The 22,910-nt window shown below is 38.2% G+C and overlaps 2 protein-coding genes across 4 annotated transcripts in view; both read left to right on the forward strand.

The window, feature by feature from the left end:
• The first annotated feature begins 449 nt into the window (after positions 1–449).
• Positions 450–5,503, forward strand: si:ch211-218d20.15. Of its 2 annotated transcripts, none has more exons than XM_036573488.1 (8): positions 450–881; positions 1,210–1,328; positions 2,732–2,792; positions 2,929–2,996; positions 3,086–3,188; positions 3,293–3,411; positions 4,706–4,851; positions 4,966–5,503. In XM_036573488.1, the coding sequence occupies exons 1-8, from the start codon at positions 818–820 to the stop codon at positions 5,069–5,071; spliced, it is 786 nt and encodes a 261-aa protein (XP_036429381.1). In that variant the 5' UTR covers positions 450–817; the 3' UTR covers positions 5,072–5,503. The 2 variants fall into 2 exon arrangements, with proteins under 2 accessions (XP_036429381.1, XP_036429389.1); XM_036573496.1 differs by having other exon boundaries at positions 4,754–4,851.
• A 1,284-nt stretch (positions 5,504–6,787) lies between these two features.
• si:ch211-269e2.1 (cohesin subunit SA-2) overlaps positions 6,788–22,910 on the forward strand; it is a 34,320-nt gene continuing 18,197 nt past the window's right edge. The window contains exons 1-19 of one of the 2 annotated variants that reach the window (XM_036586938.1): positions 6,788–6,937; positions 10,510–10,621; positions 10,755–10,839; positions 11,035–11,199; positions 11,375–11,471; positions 12,004–12,080; positions 12,165–12,236; positions 13,597–13,801; positions 14,241–14,392; positions 16,025–16,098; positions 16,201–16,324; positions 17,433–17,531; positions 18,119–18,198; positions 19,593–19,700; positions 20,095–20,212; positions 20,589–20,706; positions 21,889–21,992; positions 22,416–22,508; positions 22,593–22,679. In XM_036586938.1, coding sequence (XP_036442831.1) covers positions 10,581–10,621; positions 10,755–10,839; positions 11,035–11,199; positions 11,375–11,471; positions 12,004–12,080; positions 12,165–12,236; positions 13,597–13,801; positions 14,241–14,392; positions 16,025–16,098; positions 16,201–16,324; positions 17,433–17,531; positions 18,119–18,198; positions 19,593–19,700; positions 20,095–20,212; positions 20,589–20,706; positions 21,889–21,992; positions 22,416–22,508; positions 22,593–22,679 — 1,899 coding nt within the window. In that variant the 5' untranslated portion in view covers positions 6,788–6,937; positions 10,510–10,580. The remainder of the gene's footprint in view (positions 6,938–10,509; positions 10,622–10,754; positions 10,840–11,034; positions 11,200–11,374; positions 11,472–12,003; positions 12,081–12,164; positions 12,237–13,596; positions 13,802–14,240; positions 14,393–16,024; positions 16,099–16,200; positions 16,325–17,432; positions 17,532–18,118; positions 18,199–19,592; positions 19,701–20,094; positions 20,213–20,588; positions 20,707–21,888; positions 21,993–22,415; positions 22,509–22,592; positions 22,680–22,910) is intronic. The other variant, XM_036587009.1, reaches the window with a different exon arrangement.

The following is a 22,910-nucleotide window of genomic DNA, read 5'->3' on the forward strand; positions in this document are numbered from 1 at the left end:
CCCTGAAGACCCAAACACAAGACTGGATATTCAAGAGAAACACTATCGATATAGTCTCCAGGAGTCAGAAAATGACATGATGGCACTTAAAAAAAATTAAAATAATAACAATAATAGGCCAGCAAATAATAGATACACTGAATTTGACTTTACTTGAAAATGGTTGGCTTAATGCATTGGAATGTCAAAGTTTAAAGAGCTCACTTTATGACATACAGTACCAGAAACAATCTATGCAGATTACTTAACAACTCAATTTACTTGTAGTGTGTGATTGTCATGGCACTGCTGCTCTGAATAAATCCACGAAGCTGGATTCTGGCTTCTTATTGGAATTTTCCATTCCACCTTAAATGGTGCAGCAGTTATTTTCTAGCGCCTGAGACCAGAACCTTTCTGTACTGCTGCCACATTTAAGGTGGAACGGACAAAATCGAATGAGAAGCTGACACTTGAGCCTCGTAATGAACCCAGGGCGCGTGTGAATGTGCCTTGAGTGGAGTAAAGCCCCTTTCTTCTTCAGGGCAGGGTGTGTTCTTCCATCAGCGCGCACAAGCTGAAAACACTGGATTTTAAGCGTTTCTATGGTTACGTCATTCCGCACGGAGGCTAATTGGTGATTCTTGTAGGTTGGATAAGCTACACGATGTCTTCTGGACGGTACACTGGGGGCCGACACGGACAGTGAGCAAAAATATTAGCCCAGAAGATGATATTAGCCCAGAAGATGATGCTAAAGGACCGCCGCGTCTGAGGATGAAAATCCCGCCCAAATAGGTGTTTGCAAAAAGGCTAAGGCGAGATCTCGACCTGGAAAATGGCAGCTGTCAGTTTAACGGAGCCGCTTTGCCAGCCGTGTGGGTACAACAGTCGTTTCAAAGGTTAGCGTGCTTTTATATCTCTCGGGTCGGTTTAATTTGCGAAGCTCAAGACAGCTTCTTATTCGCCAGCCTCCTGTTCGAATTTTCCCGTTCCACCTTAAATGGTGCAGCAGTTACATTCAGGTGCAAGACCGTAACTGCTGCACCATTTAAGGTGGGACGGGCATATTCGAACAAGAAGCTGGCGAATGGGAAGCCAGCGTCAGCCTCATGTTTAATTTACTGCGCCAGCAGAGCATATGATGCTTTAAAATAACTAATCATTCAAATAAACACTGATGTCTTATGAAGTTAAACGTTAAAGTGTAATACATTTGTTTACCTCCAGTCGAGCTGTTCGTGAAGAAGCCCCTGATGCCCATCCACCTGAGCCCTGAGCAGGTAGCACTGGAGATGCTGTGCTTTTGCAGCCAGCTGGACCTTCTCATCAGGGCTCAGGTTCATCAGGTAATTCAGGTTTATGATACTGAATATACCCACTTGCACTATATGTGTGAAGCCTATAGACACCTTGTAAATCTAATGTTTCTTATGATCTCAAACATCACATAACCTCATCCCAAAGGCATTCCAGAGTGCATTTCTGCTTTATACCCCTTTAGCTGACACTCAGCATTGGGCATGGTGACCTTACGCTCATGTGTGGCTGCTCCTCTGCGTCCCATTCTATTGACAATGCTTTTCTTTGGAAGTACAAGCTGTATGCACAGAATTGAATATCTGTGTCAGCAAGGTGTGCACCTTAAAGTAGCTGAATTAATTAGAAGAACTGTCTGGCTACTTTTAGTCATATATTGTCTTAGAAGGCACATACCTTACATTTTTCTTGTATTTTATTTCTATTTCTACTTTTAACAGTTGTGTGTACCAAAACTGTTATCATGCTTTATGTACCAAATACAGTCATCATTCATTTTTACATGACCATTTTCCAACCTGTATTTATCCCTTTTAAATATTAAACATGTTGTTTTTGGAAGCATTATACAGGCTGTTTTTGGTACTGTGCCTTTATATGTAAATTAGCTCTGCTCTGATTGCCTGCTGTGTATTGTGCCTCAGTCAAAAATCAGTCTCAGCTGATGGACTACATATAACTTCAGGATGAATGGGTGGGGCTAAACCTCTTTAGTGTGAATAGACATATATTGGCTTGTCACATTTATAACATAATCACCTAGTCACAATCATTTGAGAGGATTGCAATCATTTGAAATGATCAGAATCACTTTCCAGAGTCCCTATATTTGACACTCGTATTATATCACAACAAGGAAAATATGAATTGGGTTTGTTGGGCTGAGACAAATAAATGTAAATAAAAGAAAGCAGTTAATGTATTCATTGAAACACAATGTGCAATTTGTGAAAACAAGAACATTTCTAACTTCTAACTAAAAAATTTATAGGGCAGTGCAAGAAATATTTGTTTATTTGTAACCTGTGTAGCTGTTTTTATTGTGTTTAGCATGTGTGCTGTCAGAAAGAGTCAGGTGTCTGCAACTCTTTCTCGACTCACTCAACTTACACTTGATTTTGTGTAACTGTGGACATTTCTGAATGTTGCGTCTAATTTGGAAAGTGCAATCTGTGTTAGCTACTAAGTAAACATAGGTAGGGAGCAAAATGGCTAATCGCCTAATTTTATGACTTTAATCGTTGAAGAGAACAAGGAAAGGCAATTAAATTGTTATTCGCAATTATTTATATAACAATTAATCGTCAGCTAAAATGTCATGATTGTGACAGCCCTAGTTGTATATATGTAAATGTGTTGATTTTCATGACATCACAAAAGAGCAACAAAAATTCAGTTTCTCATGATATGGGCCCTTTAATATCTCTGTCAGTTTCAGGGTCAGCTAAAACAAGACACAAGCCCTGAAGAATTAGAATCGTTCCAAAAACAAGGTAACCTACCAACAAATGGCTGTTCTATGAGTTAAAACATGATAAAATGGCAATGCAGGAATCACCATTGACAAATATGAAATATGAAAATATGAAGAAGTACAAATGTGCAGCATTCTTCTTTTTATGCATGTAGGTGCTGAAATCATAGATCAGATGAACCAGCGCCTTGAACACTTGCCTAAACCTGCACCACTGTTGGAGGTAACTGTTTTAGTTATCTTGTGCAATTATCTTGTCCATGTGTTCCTCTTTGGGAAAATCGTTTGGATTAAATCCCCCCTTTCAACTAGGACTATTTGGACATTGCCGGATTGTCTGTCATGTTTCCACGAGTAGAAGTTTATATTATCCATGGCAGCCCCGTGTATATGCTGGAGAGGCCACCTCTGGATGGTGAGGTGCTACATCAGTGATTAATCTAGAGATAAAGAAAAAAAATTTGGATGAACAAAAAGCATTTTGTGCATCGTGGGTATTTACTGATGTCATGTCTGCAGGCTACTTCCCTCACCTCGGCAGGCTGAACCAGTTGCTGGTTCTGAGTCAGCAGCTAGAAGATGATGTGAAGCACCTAGGGAGCCACAAGTACATCGCTCATCAGCTTGCTGTTATATATGTGAGTTGATCTGTTTTGCCATGTACACATTACTGACTTTGATCGTTTTGTCACTACATGCTGTGAATACAGTAATAGACAGTTCAGTGTTTATTAGTTCAGTTCATGTTTTTATCGCATGGACTTGAGTGAAATGTGAAGAGATATCAGTTGCACTATATGTCCACAAGTATCCAGACACCACTCCTAATTAGTGGATTCAGCTACTTTAAAGGGGGATTCCACCAATTTTTGAAAATTCTCTGCATAATACAATCATTGCATTATTAAAAAGGTCATTTGGAGTAGCTTGACGTGAAATAGTTTTTTGTAGAGAAACTTACTAGTGCAGATTTCTATCAGTGGTGGTGATAGGATCCAAAGGTTAAGGCATCTACAGCAGAAATAAGGCAAATAAAAATTTGCTATCCAAAACAACCAGTGAACATACACATGTTTTTATATGTAATGTTAAAATCAGAGGGCAACCCTCGGGGTCTTCTTGGCCTTCAGAGAAGGCCTAGTGATTTCTGGGCACTAAAAAATACATATCTGCAATTTTTAGTTCATTTGTATTTAAACAGTATTATTATTTTGCCTTACAACACCTTGCAAGTAGCTCTCCACCAGGAATGGACTTCAGAAAATATGTTTTGAGCAAAAACTTTATCTCAAAACTATCATAAAACAATGTCTAAGACATCAGGCAATGTATTCATAACCATTTCATGTATTAATTTTCTGCGGTGTAGCTTTTAGAGGCATCAAACGCTTCGGGTGTCTGGTTCCTATCACCACCACTGCAGACAATTCAGACTCAGGAATTTTCTCCAGAACAGAGCTTATAATCACCAAAGAAAAGCATTGCCAATAGAAAGGGACACCCTGCGACAGCCACAAGAGCCCAAGATCACCATGCCAAATACCAAGTGTTGGTTAGTGGGGTATGAAGCCCCCTGGCATTGGGCTATGGAGCAGTGGAACTATGTTCTCTGAAGTGATGGAGCTTCATTCAATACCTCTCAGATGAGCAGGTGTAAATAGAAATTTGTGATCCAGAACTAATCATCCAATGTCGGTATCTAACGTCACTGATGCTCTTGTGGGTGAAAGCAATCAAATCCTCACAGCAATGTTCCAACATCTAAAGCCTTCCCAGAAGAGTAGATACTGTTACTTCAGCAAAGGGTCTGCAAACTCCCTATTAATACCCCTGATTTCAGAAGAACATGAGCTGAACAGGTGTCTGCAAACTTTTGGACATAGGTTGACAGATGCTCATAGATGTATAACTTGTTCTGTGTTTGTGTTACAGCAAGTGCTTAATTCTCTCAATGACATATTGTCACTGACCCCTATAAAGAAGGACATTGAAGCCAACTTTAAGCAGATGAAGATGTCTTTGGTGACAGAGGAAGGGTCCAAACAAGAGCCGCAGTTACCAGCCCAGTACATCAGTTGGTAAGTATGCTATGGTGTTCGCCAAAGAAAATATTCATAACTGATAATGTTCTAAAGACTGATGATGTGCATTGAGCTGGAGCTTCATATTTACAATGGTTGTTACTTTTGCAGGATATCACAGTTGACACACAACATCATATCAACTGTATCTTCACTCACAGAAGAACTCACTGAGGAACTCAGCCCAGTTATGGCGTTTGTCTCCAAGTGGTCCTGACACAACTTCTATTTAGTCTGTAGTCTGTTGAATTGATGGGATGGCAATCAACTGTGCTGCAGTGTGCAGCTGGCTGGTAACACTATTAGAAGTAATTGACTGTAATTGCCCACTGATAATTGCTCATAAAAGAGCAGATGAGATGCTCACTCTTTACAATATAACCAGAAAGTATTACTGACAGTATTAATGTTTCATAGCAAGCCACAAACTAACTATACTGACCTAGACCAGATAAATAATTAGCAAATCACCAGGCAGTCACCATGAAATATTAGGAGTACCACAGAATAGACTCTGACGATGACTAGTTATAAACATTATTATTGTTTACTACTGTTTAATAATGCTCTAAGTTCACTCCCATTCTGTTCTGTTGTTACTTATGGTGCTAACAACATTCAGTCACATTTGAAATACAATTAAACATCTGTATTTTACATTTGAGCCTCACTCTCTTGTTTTCCTTTTTTCTGATGTGTAACCTTTTTTCAAATCTAAAACTTTTAATCATACAAACTGATAGAAAATTAGAAATCTGGGACACTTTAGACACTAATTTGATAAAGTGATAGAAAGCAAAGGGTGGATTCAGTGTGTTTTTGTTCACATGGGACACTAACACTATATGGCTAAAAGTTTGCAGATACATGCTCGTCCAACTTTCTTCTGAATTAAAGAGTATTAATAGAGAGTTTGCCACCTCTTTGCTGCAGTAACAGCGTATTTTCTTCTAGGAAGGCTTTTTTTCCAGCTCATCCCAAAAGCTTTGCTCTGGAGATTGTACAAGATTATATGCAATTGAATGACTGGGCGTTCCTTAGATTAACTGAATTCACTAATTAGAAGGCATGTCTAGACACATAGTAGTGTATGTTGTAGGACCTAAAATTACATTATTTTACCATATTAGGAATGTTTTCTTTTGCTCATATCAAAAGCACTAGTTAACATGTGAATAAACAGGAATTTCTTTCCAAAATACCTGAATCTACTATTTCCTTATTGATGTAATCTATGCGGCCCTGCCATAGACGGGTGACCAGTCCAGGAGGTATCCTGCCTTCCGCCTGATGACAGCTGGGATAGGCTCCAGCACCCCACCGCGACCCAGAAGGATAAGCGGTTTAGATGATGTGTGTGTGTGTGTGTGTGTGTGTGTGTAATCTATGCGTGTAAAAAGGGCCCATTTCATGGGAAAACAAATTTTTCTTGTTTTTTTGAAATAAAGGAGTGGTATGTGGACACTTCTACAGTTTCAGGAGTCCCTAGTCCATACAGTCCAAATTTGGATGCTGCTGGAAAAACGGCCCATGCTGAATTAGTTGTATTTGTGATGTCACCAAAACCAAAGCAATACCTTTTGTCTGCCTGTACAGCCTATAGCTGTTTAGCCCCGCACATTGAAGCTGAAGTTATAAGGAGGGTTAAAATATATAAGAAGAGTTTCATCCCAGGTTGCACTGTGTGGCACAACACAGTGAAGTATTTACATATCAGTTGAAGGCACAGTAACAAAGGAATGTCTAATTCTAATTGATAAATAGAGGATGGAAATTGGCCATGTTAAAATGAATTATATGACTGTTTTTGGTACATCATTCCACACAAGTGTTAAGAGTGGAGCTCAGGGAAAAACAACACAAGAAGAATATAGGACATTGGCCCTTTAACTCACCTAAGGGCAGATCATTATCATGTGGGAGGAGGACGTTCAGCCAGTGCGTGACGTATTTCCGCTTGCCTTTGCGGTTGTGTGGCAGTGAGGCGCAGGATGGCGCTGTACAGATTGAGCTCTTCTCTCCTCCTCCTCCTTTCTTTCACCATTTATCCTCACCTCTCAAAACCCTGTGTCGACTAACACTGGTAAGAACGCCTCTGTGCTGCATCTTGTCTCGTAAGTGCAGACTTAACATGGCTATTTCAGTTACTTTCTGGCTGAAACTGGCAGTTTACCGTGTGTGTCTGTGTGTAGCAGACAGCGGCAGGATTTCTGTTCCATCCAACGAGCGTTCATTATAATATTTACAGCACTGAAAGGCCAGCTGTTGGTACCCGAGCTCTCGGGGTCAGCGCTGGCCTCTCTTTCTGTCAGTGGTGCATGTGGACACAGTCAGCTGTGGTGTTGTTTTGGAATGAACACTTAAGGAGAGCGAACATAAGGAAGAAGGAGATCCTGAGTGATAATTACAGTAGCCAATCAGATTCAGAGTTTCTCTTTACAGACACAGTATCTGAACAATGAGTGTAATGCCTTATACCGGTTTTCCTTGTCTTTGTGTGTCTGTGAGTGCGCGCGAGTAGTGACCACGCCAGATTGAGCGTTTTGCCAGCTTAGTCTGTATTACATCTATATCCCAACTATGAGGGTTAAGCAGACTGTAAAGTGTTTGTGTGTCCATGTCTTCACATTGTGGCCCAGTGCTCAGCTACAGTGTTCTCTGTGAGGCTGTTAAAAGTGACCACAGAAGTTACAGTATAGCTCACTGTTGTTGCAGTCTCGCTTGGCAAAACCACTTCATGTTAAGTGTGAAGTGTAGTTTCATATTACTTTCAAGAGGTTTATTTAGAGTTTTAATAAATGTAGTTGTTAATTTTAATATAAACCCAAATATATTGACTTAGAGAGGTGTTTTATGTATTTTAACCACTTTTATGTCATTGCATGTGTGTTTTCCATATGTGTCCCCAGGTGAAAGTTACCGTTGTCTTTATCAAAACTCATATCAGAAATAATATAAATGATTTTTAAAATAAATACATATTCTCTTTTTCCATGTTCCACTTTCCACTCATTAACCCAGCCTAGCACTTCCATTGATTTCCATGAAGTTCCGTCATGTTTGGTAGGAATTTGGTAATCCACATAATTTCATCTTCTTCATGTTGATCATTTTCATGTTTTAGCATGTTTTGTCTGCATGTCCCACTCATACATGTTCCATCCTGTTAGGTCCAAATATACAGGAAGTCAGTAAAAATTCAGAATTGTGAAATATGTGAAAAAGAATGATTAAAGGTCTGGCTTATTATCATTCTAGTCCACTCTGTTGTCCTACATTAACACCGTGTTATGTGTGTATATTGTTTTAAATGTTTAAATAACATTTAATTTTTTCACACACTGTTGTTAGCATAAAAAGACCTCTTACAAGTAGAAAATCTAATACTTATAGTTATTCTTTAGCTAATGCATGATATATGAAAATGTAACCAAATTAAATGCTTCTTAATTGTTTAAAGCCCCGTATAAAACCAGAAATTGTAATTTTAATTTTAGGCCATGTGACTTTTAATGCATTGTGAAATGTATTCTTGTACTTTGTATAAGGTATTATACAACATAATGCAGATATCCTTACTGAGAGGGTATGAATATGAAGTGGTTCATTTAATAGAAATTTTTTATGTAATTTACTATTAAAACATTCTGAGCTCAAGTACTCTGCTGGTTATAACAAGAGCACAGTGTTAAAAAGAGCACTTACATTACATTATTATTATTATTATTATTATGAAAGTATTATAAGACTCAGAGGCACAGTGTACAAGAAATTAAGTGTCTTATATGGCTTACATTCACAACATTCAAAATTAGAGGTACGCACGTAAAGGATTTTATGGCTGTTTCTGATTTCCGTTCAGAAAATATTTTTTATTTTGGTTTTTTTTATTACTCGAAGCTCATGCTTTATAGGCTAAGTGAACACATTGCAAACAGTGGCACATTTTCAGTACATTCTATTAGTCGAAGTTGCAATAAAAATAATATTATTTGCTGTGTAGTCAAAACTAGCATTTTAAATAAAACTAGCATTTTAAATAAAAATAACTTGCCTACTTATATAACATGAATCAAATAAAGTGCATAATGCATGATTATACACTCACCAAGCTCTTTATTAGGAACACCTGTACTCCCAGACATTCATGCAATTATCTTATCAGCCACTCGTATGGCAGCATTGCAGTGCATAAAATCATGCAGTTACAGGCCAGCAACTTCAGGTAATGTTCACATCAGCTATCAGAATGGGAAAAATGTGATCTCAGTGATTTTGATCGTAGCGTGATCGTTGGCGCCAGACGGTCTGGTTTGAGTGTTTGTGTAACTGCTGATCTCCTGGAATTTTTAGGAACAGTAACAGTCTCTAGAGTTTACTCAGAATGGTGCAATAAAGAAAAAAACATCAAGTGAAAGGCAGTTCTGCATATGAAAACACCTTGTTGATGAGAGAGGCCAACAGAGAATGGCCAGACTGGTTTGAGCTGACAGAAAGGCTACAGTAACTCACATAACTACTCTGTACAATTGTTGTGAGCAGAAAAACATCTCAGAATGGACAACACTTTGAACCTGAAGGTGGATGGGCTACAACAGCAGAAGACCATGTCTGGTTCCACTTCTGTCAGCCAAGAACAGAAAGTTTAGGCTGCAGTGGGCACAGGCTCACCAAAATTGGACAGCTGAAGACTGGAAAAACGTAGACTGGTCTGATGAATCTTAATTTCTGCTGAGGCACACAGATGGTAATGTCAGAATTTGGTGCCAACAGCATGAATCCATGGACTCAACCTGCCTTGCATGTTTTCTAGGCCCCTGAAAACCAATCAATCATCACTTGAATGCCACAGCCTATTCAGGTATTGTTGCTGACCATGTGCTTCCCTTCATGGCCACAATTTACCATTTTTTAATGGCTACCCCCAGCATGATAATGCACAATGCCACAAAGCAAATGTTGTCTCACGCTGGTTTTATGAACATGACAATGAGTTCAGTGTTCTTCAGTGGCCTTCCCAGTCATCAGATCAGAATCCAGTAGAACACCTTTAGGATGTGGTAGAACGGGAGATTCGCAGCATGAAAGTACACATGAAAAATTGGCAGGAGCTGCATGATGCAAGCATGTCAATGTGGACTAGAATGTCAAAGGAATGTTTCCAACATCTTGTGGAATCCATACCATGAAGAATTCAGGCTGTTTTGAGAGCAAAGTGAGGCCACACCCAGTGTTGGTATGGTGTTCCTAATAAAGTGCTTGGTGAGTGTACTATGACATTTTAGTACAAGAAAAGAAGCAGCATTCAAATACAGCACGTACCTCACTCCTGTAATTTACATTATAAATCTGCAATATAGACAACCAAATCAAAATTATAATTTGGCTGATTGTATTTTTGGAGCAAATATTGGTCAGTTCCAATTGGTCGTTGTGCATTACAACTTAAAATAGAATTCTGCATAATTCATGCATTCAGATGTAAACAAAGTCATTTGGAGTGGTTTAATGTGGAACGGTGCACTGTAGAGAAACTTACTGACTCCACTTTCTTTATTGTGGTAGTGATAGTAACCATGGGTCTGTAATGCAAATATAGCCGTTATGTTTGCTATCCAAAACAACTACTGAACCTGCACTATTTTGACTCTCTAGTGCTTGTTTTTGTGCTGTACATCAGAAAACGTGAAATTCCAGTCCAACATTACAAAATGATCTGAGAAGAGATGATAGCAGAACCAACATTACTGTCCAGATCAGTGCAAAAGTAAGACATAAACATTTTATATATTAGACACAGAGTTTGTATTTTTTGTTACTTAATAAACCAGATCTATTTTTAATTTTGTTAAGGTGTATTTTGTATGTAATTAACAATGTTTTATAATTTGTTTTTAAAGAGAGAACTCAACTGTAGATGTCTCTTCCTGCACGTCTGGGAATCACTCTACTGGTGTGAGAAATGAAAACAGACAGAAGAATACGGTAAGATGTGATGTCACTCACCTTAATCTATTGGCTGACTTATGCAAACCCTCAGGCATTTCCTATTCAAATTTTTTCATGATGCATCATATTCAGTATTACATATACATTGATATTTTGACATCAGACAGTGTAGTAAGCAAAACTCTCACCTGAAGTCTGCATAGCCCTTATAGCCTTATCCGAAATGTTTAGAGGGGGAAGAGGAAAGCCCGAGAAGGTTCAGAGAATGCTAAGCGGAAGCACTCCAAGAGCAGCAATGGCAGCTTGGGCAGAGCAGAGAATGAGCAGCTCAAAAACAGAGACATTGAGGCCGTCACCTTGTTTGAGGTGGTTACCATGGGCAGGAGTGCCATGCAGGTACACAGTGGTGATTTTAATCTAGACAAAAGCACTTGCCTTTTGGCTACACCAGTTTTTGTCTCACACCTTCATTTAACTAGTAGTTCTGTTGTTTCTGTGGTCTTGTGAGACATTTGCTGGTCAGGGCCTGATTGACTGTGGTATTAATGTCTGTGCTGAACCTCCTCTAAAGGCTGTGGTGGATGACTGGATTGAGGCCTATATTATAGACAGAGAACCAGCCCTGCTTGACCTCATCAGCTTCTTCATCCAGTGTTCAGGATGCAAAGGTAAAATATTCAAAGTAGGGTTGGGCTATATGGCAAAAATATAAACCTGTTCAAAATAGGGTTGGGCTGTTTGGCAAAAATATAAGACATTTTCTTGAAGCATGATATGTATCACAATATTACAGTATGGTCTTTCTGAATTTTGAAACATATCAAAAGTTAAAAAATATCAAAAACTATAAATATCATAATTTTAATAAGCATTTCACATACTGCACTGCACAAAATCCAATTAAACAGGAGTAATTATGCTCTCTTTGTAATGAAACATGAAGTGATCAGTATACTGTAAGTACTGATGATATCCATGATCAGGAAAATATATTATGACATATGTGCCATAATTTCGCATGCTATATTATGTCATGTTTGTAATTGATCACAATTGCTATATATCATCAGATTGCTCACCTCTAATGCAAAGTTTATTTGAAGAATGTCTTGTGCTGAAGTAACAGCTTTAATATTTTCAGCCTTCACTTTCCTAAATGTTCTGCATATTGGCTGATAGTTTGACTGCTGCTTTCTCCAGGGGTAGTAACTGCTGAGATGTTTCAGAGTAAGGAAGACACTGATGTCATGAGCAAGATGGTGGAGGACTTAGATGAGGTTGGTCTGCTTTTTTATTCTCTCATGTTGATTTACATTCATAAATGCTTTGTAAAGTGAAACTCTTTTAATTATAAATTACAGAGCTCAGGTTTACAGTACAAGAAGTTCCTGGCATTTCCGTGGATATTGACTGTCACATGGCCCATGGATATTGTAAGTAGGAAACCAGCCATTCGGATGAATATCGGATTGATAAGTGCTTTAATTCAATTTGTTTCTTATATTTTACATTTAAATGTCTGAAACTACACTTTCATTTATTAAATTTCCAGTCGTAATGGTCATTAACCAGAAGTTATTCATTTTTCAAGACATCTGCAGTGATATTTTTCCATACCTCCAAAGTTCAGTCTTAGAAGTTGGTTGTGTTTTCTGTTTCTACCAATCCAAGTAATTCCAAACACACTCAGAATAACAGACTGGGTGGCCAGTCACTTGTTCTGAGAACACCAGCAGTTTCTTTGTTTGATAAGTCGTCTTGGTCTTAGCAATGTGCTTGGGGTCGTTAACTTGCTGCAGAATTAAATTCTTCCCAGTCAGTCAATTTAGAGAGGATATTGTGTGATGTATTAAAATATATCTGTACTTAGTTGTATTAATGATGCCTTTAATTGAAAACAAATCATGAGCTCCAGATGTTCTAAATCTCTGTACCTACACTGATTCTCCACATGATTGACTGATGGTTGTTATTGTGGTTCAAAGAGTCTGTCATTGTTTCAGTGCCATTCATACTGCCTTACGATGCTTCCAAAAATATTTTCAGTGTGTCAGTGTTCAATTTCAATCTTCTAGTGCAAATTTTCCTTTTTTTGTGTATTTCTTTTTTTCAGTAATGGCAGGATGGCAAATTTGGAGGAAGGGAAGCTATAGCTTACATACAGCTATTTAAATGTAAAACTGTATAAACAAAGTATGCCTACAATTAGACTTGTCATATTGACATCTCATGCTTTATGTGTCAAAACACAAAAACAAATAATAATATTAACAGAAATCACAGTATCATACATATTTACTGTAGAAAGTCAATTTTGTTGCATGTTGTGATGGCAATTTTTTCTTTCTGTTCTGTTGCTAAAATTCTTATCTGAATGTTGGCATAAGCCAACAAACGATCATAGTGTGGTATAGAAGTATAGAAAACGATGCTGGAAATGGTCAGTGCTTCTATCTTTTTGTCATTTCTAGCTATAACTAAATAAATCAACAGTATATTTTGGTTTCATTTAGAATTTTAAACTGTTTTTGACAGATATAGCTATAGTAACTGTTATCTCACAACACTTCTGCAACTCATTTGCAACACAGCTCTTTTGAAACAGCTATGTACTGTTTTTTTGACAACCTCATTACAACTCCCAACATTATCTTGCATAATTTCAAAAAGTAGGAGGAACATGGTCTCAGTGCAGAAAAGTAACTTCTTTTTAGACCGTGGCTTGATTATATAATCTCTAATATTATCATAATATAATAATTTTCTGCCCTGACATTTTCCTCTGTTACTCAGGACAGCGGTGAGTATCCTCTTGTTATGTCCGGCTTGTACTGGAAGAAGTTCCGCTCACACTTCTGTGAGTTTGTCTCGGTGCTTGTCGCTCAGTGCCAGTACAGTGTGATCTTCGACAACTACCTCCTGAACACACTCATCTCTCTGCTGACTGAACTCTCGGCGTCATGTGTGCGCGCCTTCAGACACACCTGCACACTGGCAGGTAACTATAACTATTCTAACTCTTAACCGTTAGAGTACCACTGCCCTGCCCTGCACGTTTCAGCATTTTATGTGGCCTTGGTCTGAAACATCCGTTGCAACTTAAAAAGGGCTTTCAATGATTAGTTGGAGAACAACAGAGCAGAAAAAACACCGAAGTATGCAGGACAGGGCTACTTCTGGACCAAACTCTATTCAGTGATATAATGGGATATCAGGGATGATTAACAAGTTACTTGACACTGATCTCTGACAGTCAATAAAGACTGAAAGAATGAATGAGGCCCAATATTTCTTGATATTGCCCAGCTCTGATTTGATTCTGTTTGACTTTGTCTACATTTACGAGGCTGGGTAGATTGGGTTTTACTGGCTGTTTGGGAGTTGGTCTCCTGGCTGATGCTGTTGTATTCCCTGCTCCTCTTTCTGCTCTCCTGCAGCGGTAAAGTTGCTCAGTGCTCTAGTGAATGTGGCCCTCAGCCTCAGTGTCAGTGTGGATAACAGCCAGAGACTCTATGAGGTGGAGCTGGCTAAGACATCCAGCAAGCGAGTCTCGCCACGGCTAGAGAGGATCCAGAGGAAGATTACGGAGGTGAGGCCATGACTAGAAGTCTAATAACGCTGATTCATGTTATGACCACTCAGTATGTCATTTTGATGTTGTTTTATGTCGTTTGTGTTTCCTCTACAAATCATAAAATGAACAAAGTTAATATTAAAAATTTTATTCAGACAGAATTAGTTACACATGGAGAGATGGGGCAATATGATATTACTACAAGATGTCTGATGTGCTGATGACCGATTCGCACAGGATATCTCGGTATAAATTACAGAGATGGGCGTGGCTTTTCAGTTTATTCATTGCCTTAGTACAAGAAAAATTCCATGCACCAGGGGTCGGCAACCCAAATGTTAAAAAGAGCAATTTCGTCCTTTCAACAAAAATCAAACCACCTTGCAAGCCACAACATTTTATGTCCATTTTATTGAGGTAACATTTTTCTATCTTGGCTGTAAATATATCTTCGTATGTGCCAATGTACTAGTATAGACTATAAAATATAAACAAAACTGCTTTAAACTTTGGCTCAGCTATAGCTGCTTTTCTTGCATCTCCGGCAGGTAACTTTTCTACAAAAGTGGAATGGTTTCTTGTAAAACGTCTCTCAACGATTTTTTACAAGGCTGAAGTCAGCTTCTTATTCTCCAGGTTCTTTTTTAATTCTCTTGTTCTACCTTAAATGGTATCTGAGGCGCCAGAATGTAACTGCTGCAACTTTTAAGGTGAAATGGGAAAATTCAAACAAAAAGCTGGCAAAAGACAAGGTGACTTTAGCTTAGTGACTTCTTAGTTTTTGACAGTTTGTGGCTGCAGAATAAATGTTTCTGCCAGACACCGTGTATTCAGCTGCTCACAAGTAAAAAACAATTTTAATGTAATTGTAATTTTGTTCAACCTGACCTCACTAAGTGAATGCAGTGTGTCATTAGCTTGGAAGTTTGCAGCCAACAGTCACACACACACACACACACACACACACACACACACACACACACACACACACACACACACATTTTCTAAACCGCTTATCCTTCTGGGTTGCGGGGAGAGCTGGAGCCTATCCCAGCTGTCACTGGGCGGAAGGTAAGATACACCCTTGACAGCTCGCCAGTCCATCGCAGCCAACAGGCAACAGCGCTGCATAAAATCACAACTTTATTTCTGTCATTTTACATATTTTAAGGTCAGTACATTTTGGCTCGATTTGGGTGGCCGAGAATACAAATAAGTGCTCTTCGAGTGGCTCCAGACATAAGAAAAAATACACTCCTTTTCCACAGGATATGATGAAATATATGCAGACATGGCAGTTCACACAAGATTTTATAGAACAAGTCAGTCTTTTACCACATAGAGGTTTCACCAATTCGTGGGGCATATCAGTCACAATCTGTAGAAACAGAGTTGCCATTTGTCCATATGATTCAGCTCAAGTTAATGATTAAATGTTTTAGTTAAATGCAATGTTTTCTGATAGTAATTTGTGAACGTTGTTAACTCATGAATTTTTCCACTTTCTGATCTGTGTAAGAGCTGGGCAATCAGAAGGCAGTACATATTACATTAATAGAAACAAGTTCTCTTTTAGGGTGTACTGAATATGAAATGGCTGTCAAGAGAACAGTTTCCAAACTGAAAACTTTGTTGATGCTTTTTCAGTTGCAGGACCGAAAGCTTGAAACAGAAGACATGATGGATGTCATCTTTAAGGGAGTTTTTCTTAAAAGATACAGGTTATCTTATTATTCTTTGTTTATTATTTTTTATTTTTTACTGTATCAGTTTTCTGTTGTAAAACTAATGTTGAATAAAGTTCTGCTTTTCTGGTTTGGCAGAGATGTGATACCTGAGATCAGGGCGATCTGTATGGAGGAACTGACCATATGGATGAAGCTCTACAGTCCAGTGTTCTTGAATGACACCTATCTGAAGTATGTAGGATGGATGATGCATGACAAGGTTTGTTTCCATGATACAGTAACTGATTTCTACACACAATATTGTCGCAGTCATGCAAAAACCTTGTTAATTTGAAAGTTCCAGTCACCCTGTGCGTTGTGTTAAAATTGCAGAATGAATGAACAAATAGAAATGGTCCAAAATTACTCGTTCCATTAACTTCCATTAAAAATTAAGAAAATGTTTTCCTTTTTCTGTAAAGTTATTTTTCAGCAGCTTTTTATTTGTAATTTTTGTTCCACCTTAAATTGAGCAACAATATCATTCTGCCACCTACACAGGTGCCTGCATGTAATTGCTACATCATTTAAGGTGGAACAGAAAATCTGGATAAGAAACCAACTTTAGCTTTGTCTGAATTCTCACATCATTTCTCATATGTGTTCCCGTACACTCATGCTGCCGACAGTCTTAGACACTGCTGGAATTTGGAAAATATTACAGTCATTCGGTACCACTTGGTCCATGGCTTGTTGTATGGACAGGGCCCTGAGACCACGCTGTTGTCTGATGCAGCTGGCTAAGTCAGGTGGCCTCTTAGGCAATATGAGAGAAAACAGGATTGTGACAATTGCTGTGGCGTACGTTAGGCTAAGACTAACTCCAGAAGACCAGCAATTCTTTTATGTCTGCTGCCTAGAAAACAAAGTGGACTGTATCAGATGCAACAGACTAGACAGTGGAATATGATTGAGGGTCTGCCATGTTTTTATTTTTATTTAAACGTTTCTGAAACATGCCTGACTCAACCACTCAGCTGAAGTGGCTCACATGTGTTGACTGTAATATCATAATGACAAAATCTTAGAAGCCCTGAGCTTTTGGATGGAGTGCCTCATCTACCTGGCTTATAACTCGCTCACTCATGTTTAACAGGCTGAAGCTTCTCCACTGGGTGCGCTGTTACCATTCTAGTAGTTTTTGGTGCTTTGTAAGAGTAGTGCTTTGCATCAATGATGCTGTGTCCTCGTGAAAAGAATAGTTTCCCCAGATGGAATTTAACTCATTCTTGCCATAACAAAAGGACCGATTATGATTGGCTAAGACACATTTAAACATATTTTTTGGGAGATCTGTGACTTTGCTTTACTTGATTCTTGTTTCACAGCAACCTGATGTGCGCTTGAAGTGTGTGCTGGGTCTGCAGGGACTCTATCAAGATGTTCATCTCAGCTCTAAAATGGACCTTTTCACAAGTCGATTTAAGGTACCATCTGCTTGTACACTCCCAGAATCATTAATAACTATTTTAAGATACAGAAAAAGCTTCACTCTCTTTGCCTCTCCAGAGAGCACCCAAAAACTATTGCCCATTAGTCCATTCTCACTCAACAAAGTGGGAGTTGTGATGATTCTGCCTCTGGCCACAGTTGAAACAAGCCAGGTTTCTTTCTCTAACTGTGCTGAAGTGGGTCAAAGTTTCAGCTTTTGGAAAAACGTTGTGTATTATACGAGTGTGTGCTGACTCCAGTGGGACGGTGGAAGAGGCTGCTGCTGACTGACAGGTAGTGAAGCCCTTCAGGTTTTGCCCAAGGCTCAGCATCTCCCACACAGGGTCAGTCATCTCCCTCAGGGGCCGCCTCCACCGCATCACTACCGTTAGCCAGAAAGCCTTTAGTGGCAAACAGATTGGCACAGTTCAGATTTAAGAAACCATTATGTACTGAAGCGGATTTCTAACGAGGATAAATCACATGCTTTTAGATGAGATTGCTCTCAGAGAGGGTAGTTAAAGAGTTTAGAGGAGGCTGGCTGTTGGTTGTGAGACTGACTGAATGCCGTGTATGTTTACAGGAGAGAATGATCTCCATGACTCTGGATAAGGACCATGAGGTAGCAGTGCAGGCCATGAGGCTGCTGATGGTCATCTCCCAGTGGGTCACCTTTGCTCTTTTTCTAAACATTTTACTTTCCTCAGGAGCCCTTCTTACCTCAAACACTCCTTAGTTCTTGTGAGGCTGCCTAGCTGACCTAACTCTGCTTTGATATGATTATTCTTTTTGTGAACATTTATTATTATTATTATTATTATTATTATTATTATTGTTAGGGCTGAAGTGATAAGTTTCAAAATATCTGTAAATCTGGACAAATTTATCATAAATATTGGTATTAGTGTTATTTAAAGTTACTGGAATTACTGGAACTGAAAGTTCTTGTTTGCACCAGAGGGAGCTCAAGCCCTATATATTACTTAAAATAGGAAATATTCTTAAAAGTACATTATGCAAGCATTATGTCTTTTTCAACATACATAAGTCTTTACTCAGTAGCGACTTATGTAACAGAAGCTGGCTCAGAGAGTAGCCAAATAGCATTACTTTTATTGCTTACAACAGAGAGCTTTCTTACTGAGCCCTTTAACACAAGCAAAAAATAACAACAAAATAATGTCCCTTATTGTAATATCCAGTCAAACCTAATGTCTCACCTGTGGCATATTCAGATATTTTAGCTTTGTGCCTGTTAAAATCTTACCCCAGAGTAGTTACAATGTGTGCATGACCACATTGGTGCAGTAAAATGTAACACGCTATAGAATTGGAGCTTTTTGTGAGCTATTCTGTCTTCTGTCCCTGTATAAGAGGAGCACGTTGCTGCCTATGTTGTAGGATTCACTGGGTCTTTTTACGAATGAGCATGCGCAAACATTTGAAACAGAATTCAGACCAGTAAGGGCTTATTATTTATTTGTTTCATCAGAGTAATGATAAAAGATGAGTGACGTGTAGTACGTTTCATATGCAAACATTTGAAAGTAAGTTAACTCATCCTCTACAGTGAAAACATATAACATATAGTGGAAAAAAAACACCAAATATATAGTTTAGCTTTTTGTTTTTTCTCCCACAAAATAAATGTAATAAATAATTTAACAAACTTAATGCAGATAAACAGTGCATTAAAATGTGCAGAATTGTGTTCTTTATATAGGATGTGTGCTTATTTTCACTCAGAAAAATTTTCCTTCACAAAAAAGTAGTTTGGGACACAAGCAAAATAAATATACACATTCTCAGTTTTGTTACATAATGTTCTTTGCAGATCAACCTGAATGTGATAACAGCAATTAAATGACAGTATTAGTCAATAATAATAATAATAATAATAATAATAATAATAACAATAAGAACAATCGCAACAACAACTGCAACAACAACAGCAATAATACTACAACAAATAAAACTATTAATAATTATTATAATAACAATGTTTTTTTCAAACACTGATCATTACTGAATCTCTCTTTTGTCATGTGTTTTGTCAGGTCGTGTGATGATGTGCTGAGCCAGGACGACTACAAACACATATTCCAGTTTGTGTACTGTTCTCATCGGCCTCTTGCAGCCACTGCAGGGGAATTCCTCTATGGCAAGTGAGTGCGGCTGCAGTAACCTTACTGTATGTATGCTGTTGCTTACCACATCTTACCACAAGTAAGATACTCATCACTATTAGGACAGAAACTCAGTTTTTGTCACTTTTTGAAGCCAGCTACCTTTTATATTATGTGTAAAATTTATGAAGAATAGTCCTATAGATAGTCAAAATTACTTGGAAAAAAATCTTAACATTGACCTGTTATGAGTTAAGGACATTGAAGTTTTTGGAGATATTGTTCCAACAGTCACAATATGCAACTTTCATTACAATAAAGTTTGGCTCATATGTCTTTCTTAGTTCACTTTTATTTTGTAACTGTAGATGATGTAAATCAATGGCAGTATGTATGATTGCTGCTTACAGAGCATTTTATGTTGTTCTCTCAGGATGCTAAGTAACCCTGCAGTGCCACAGTCACTAGAGGGAAGATCAGAAGAGGACAAGTGCAGAGCACTGACCCTCGCAAGAGTTCGAGCACTTATCCACTTTTACACCGACAGTCAGGTAATATATGAGCAAACGTTCTGTAGTTCCTTATTACTGTCATAAGAAAACATCATAACATTATTTAATTTGGACCACATTATTTTTTCAAAAAGCTAACCTTTAACTTGTTTTTACGTTACCAGAGGTTAGGTTAAAAATTTTCCCTTAAAAATGTACAGTTTTGGAAATGCAAGATCTTCTTACTACAGCGAAGATACACATGAGAAAACAAGAAGTGGTTACCACTTCTGTTTTGTTTTGGCCACAATTTGCATAATTTTTCGTTGTGTTAAAAGAGCAAGTATCCAAAACTAATTTGACATCCAGTTAAGTGTTCGACTGTTGAGTTGATGTGTTTACTGCATCTGAATGTGGCTGCTCTTCTGTGCTGCAGCTGCATCAGCATGTGCCATATGTAGTGGACAGTCTGTGGGACAGTGGTGGTGCTCTGCTGAAGGACTGGGCCTCGCTGACCTCTCTGCTCACTGCCCAGCCCCCCTCACAGGAGCAAGGCTAGTACATACTCTCTCACATAAGTCTTGCACTTCCCCTTTGGCACAGTTGCTAGAGTCTTTGCAGTATTTTCCCTCTCCTCAGTTGCTTTCCAGCTTTCCAGTTTATTGTTGCATGCAGTCCAAGATGCCCTATATTTTGCAAAGCAGTGAAATAGTTAACATTTTATTACCCGTTGCTATGGAAAAGAATCAAAACATACCAGTTTACCCAATTGCTTTTTACCCTTTTTAAATCTGTGCCGCTCACCCAATCAGGGCCGTAGCAGCAATGTCAGTAACCAACTGTTATTGTTCACCATGTCAAGCTTGCACCTCACTGAAAATGAAAACCGCTCCAACAAATGAACCGCCTTTCACACAAAAATTTGGCAAATACTTTAATAATGTAAAAACTATGTGTGAGTGATTATAAATGAGGACTTCGGTGTTATTTACAAATGGGAAAAGTAGACAGTGTTATAATGTTTTCCCAACTGTGAATTCCACTACATCATGTGCAGAAGTGTGAAAAGGGTCTATTACAGATGGCAGATACTGAAACATTGAGTGGTGATTGATGACAGTATTATCAGTGATATCAGTGATATTTTCAACATTATTGATAAAACAGTGTGTCATCAATATGGGCCCTAAAGTGAAACACAGGCTCTAAAATGAAGCACTTAGTTTAAGCATGAAATCTAAAAATACCATACGCTAAACTCCAAACTGCTAAACTAAACATTCTACTGCTCTAGAGGAAGATCACGTTACACGTATTGTTTATTCATACTTGTTCACACAAAAAATAATCCTTAAAATATAAAATCATATTGTTTTTTAAATAAAAGAATTGCAATTCTGGTATAATTATTGAGTAGCTACTTGTTTTCTAGTGTTAACATTAAGCTACATGTGACTAGTGGTACATGACCTACCTTGCTTTATGTTGTGTCACATTAGAAGTAGTTCTGTGATTTTTGAGCCTTGATTTCTAACAAAATTGAATCAGATTGTTCTGCTGTTATTGATCCAGTACTGATACTAAGTATGGGACTGGTGCCGTGTCTGAGTAAAAAACTAATAATAATTATAGAAAAGTGAAAGGTTCAATAAATAATTTAGTCTATGTGATATATACATCCACATGTATGTATTCATACTAAAGTTAATGTGTGTATGTGTGTGTGTGTTTTACAGTGTTGAGCAGTGCTGAGGAGGCTCTGGTTATTGAGATTATATTGGCATCAGTGAGACAGGCTGCTGAGGGGCCTCCACTAGCAGGGAGAAGCACAGGCAAGAAGGTTAGCTTTTGCTTTTTTCTAAATTCAGCAGTTACATCATTTAGTTCAACCATATACCAGAGTAGGAAGCCACACCAAGGACAACTATTAGGCTTTTCCTCTGTGTATGACTTTGAATTGTAATTGTAGTTTTGCCCTATAAAATCCAATTCACTGAAGATTAGTGATGATAGTGTTTTTTATGGGGATATCATGCACTTCAGGTAAACCTGACAAATCTCATTCATTCAAAACCACTCTAACAACCAACCACTCCTTGTTGATGTTGACCGCATTAATCTGTCTTAGTCCTTGACTCTCTGTGTTAGATGTTCACTGAGTTAACCACCGTGTCTGTTTTCACTTTTGAGCTGATGAGATCTCTTCGTCCAGTTTGCCTGTGTAAAGTATATAGAGAACGCATTGTGAATATGTGTGCTTAAGGTGATCAGTACTAAGGAGAAGAGGCTGCAGACTGATGACTGTGTCAGGCTTACAGAACACTTCTTAAAGGTGCTACCTGAGCTGTTATCCAAGGTGAGAAATGATGTTTTTGACTATGGATGTGTCTCTGTGTTTAGTACATTAGATGTGCTCTGATCTGTCTGACCTTATTTTCAGTACTTAGAAGATGCTGAAAAACTGACCTCCTTCCTCAAAATACCTCAGTACTTCCAAATGGACACCTGTGGTGTTGAGTACACTGAAGTGAGTCTCGTTTGTAATATGTTCTTCACAATGCTAGACATGGTTATAATGCATAAAATGATTAGAGAAGCATTATTAGATTAAGTCAGTTATTAGCAGCAACAGAAATTAATGTTATAATACCATACATGTTATAATAATATATCCTCCTTTACTGGCTTATGTCTTTTACTTATTATTTCCTCTCACCAGTAAAATATTTTGTCCTCTATCATCTCTTGAATATTTAAT

This window comes from Colossoma macropomum, unplaced genomic scaffold, assembly GCF_904425465.1.
Source record: "Colossoma macropomum unplaced genomic scaffold, Colossoma_macropomum, whole genome shotgun sequence".
In the NCBI taxonomy this organism is placed as follows: Eukaryota; Metazoa; Chordata; class Actinopteri; order Characiformes; family Serrasalmidae; genus Colossoma; species Colossoma macropomum.

Bases quoted from the DNA above. Each gene is read 5' to 3' on its own strand.
- si:ch211-218d20.15 (XM_036573488.1), top strand. From the start codon at position 818: ATGGCAGCTGTCAGTTTAACGGAGCCGCTTTGCCAGCCGTGTGGGTAC. The intron at 1,329-2,731 runs GTAATTCAGGTT...TATCTCTGTCAG, and splicing joins TCAGGGCTCAGGTTCATCAG to TTTCAGGGTCAGCTAAAACA. The intron at 2,997-3,085 runs GTAACTGTTTTA...CCTTTCAACTAG, and splicing joins AACCTGCACCACTGTTGGAG to GACTATTTGGACATTGCCGG.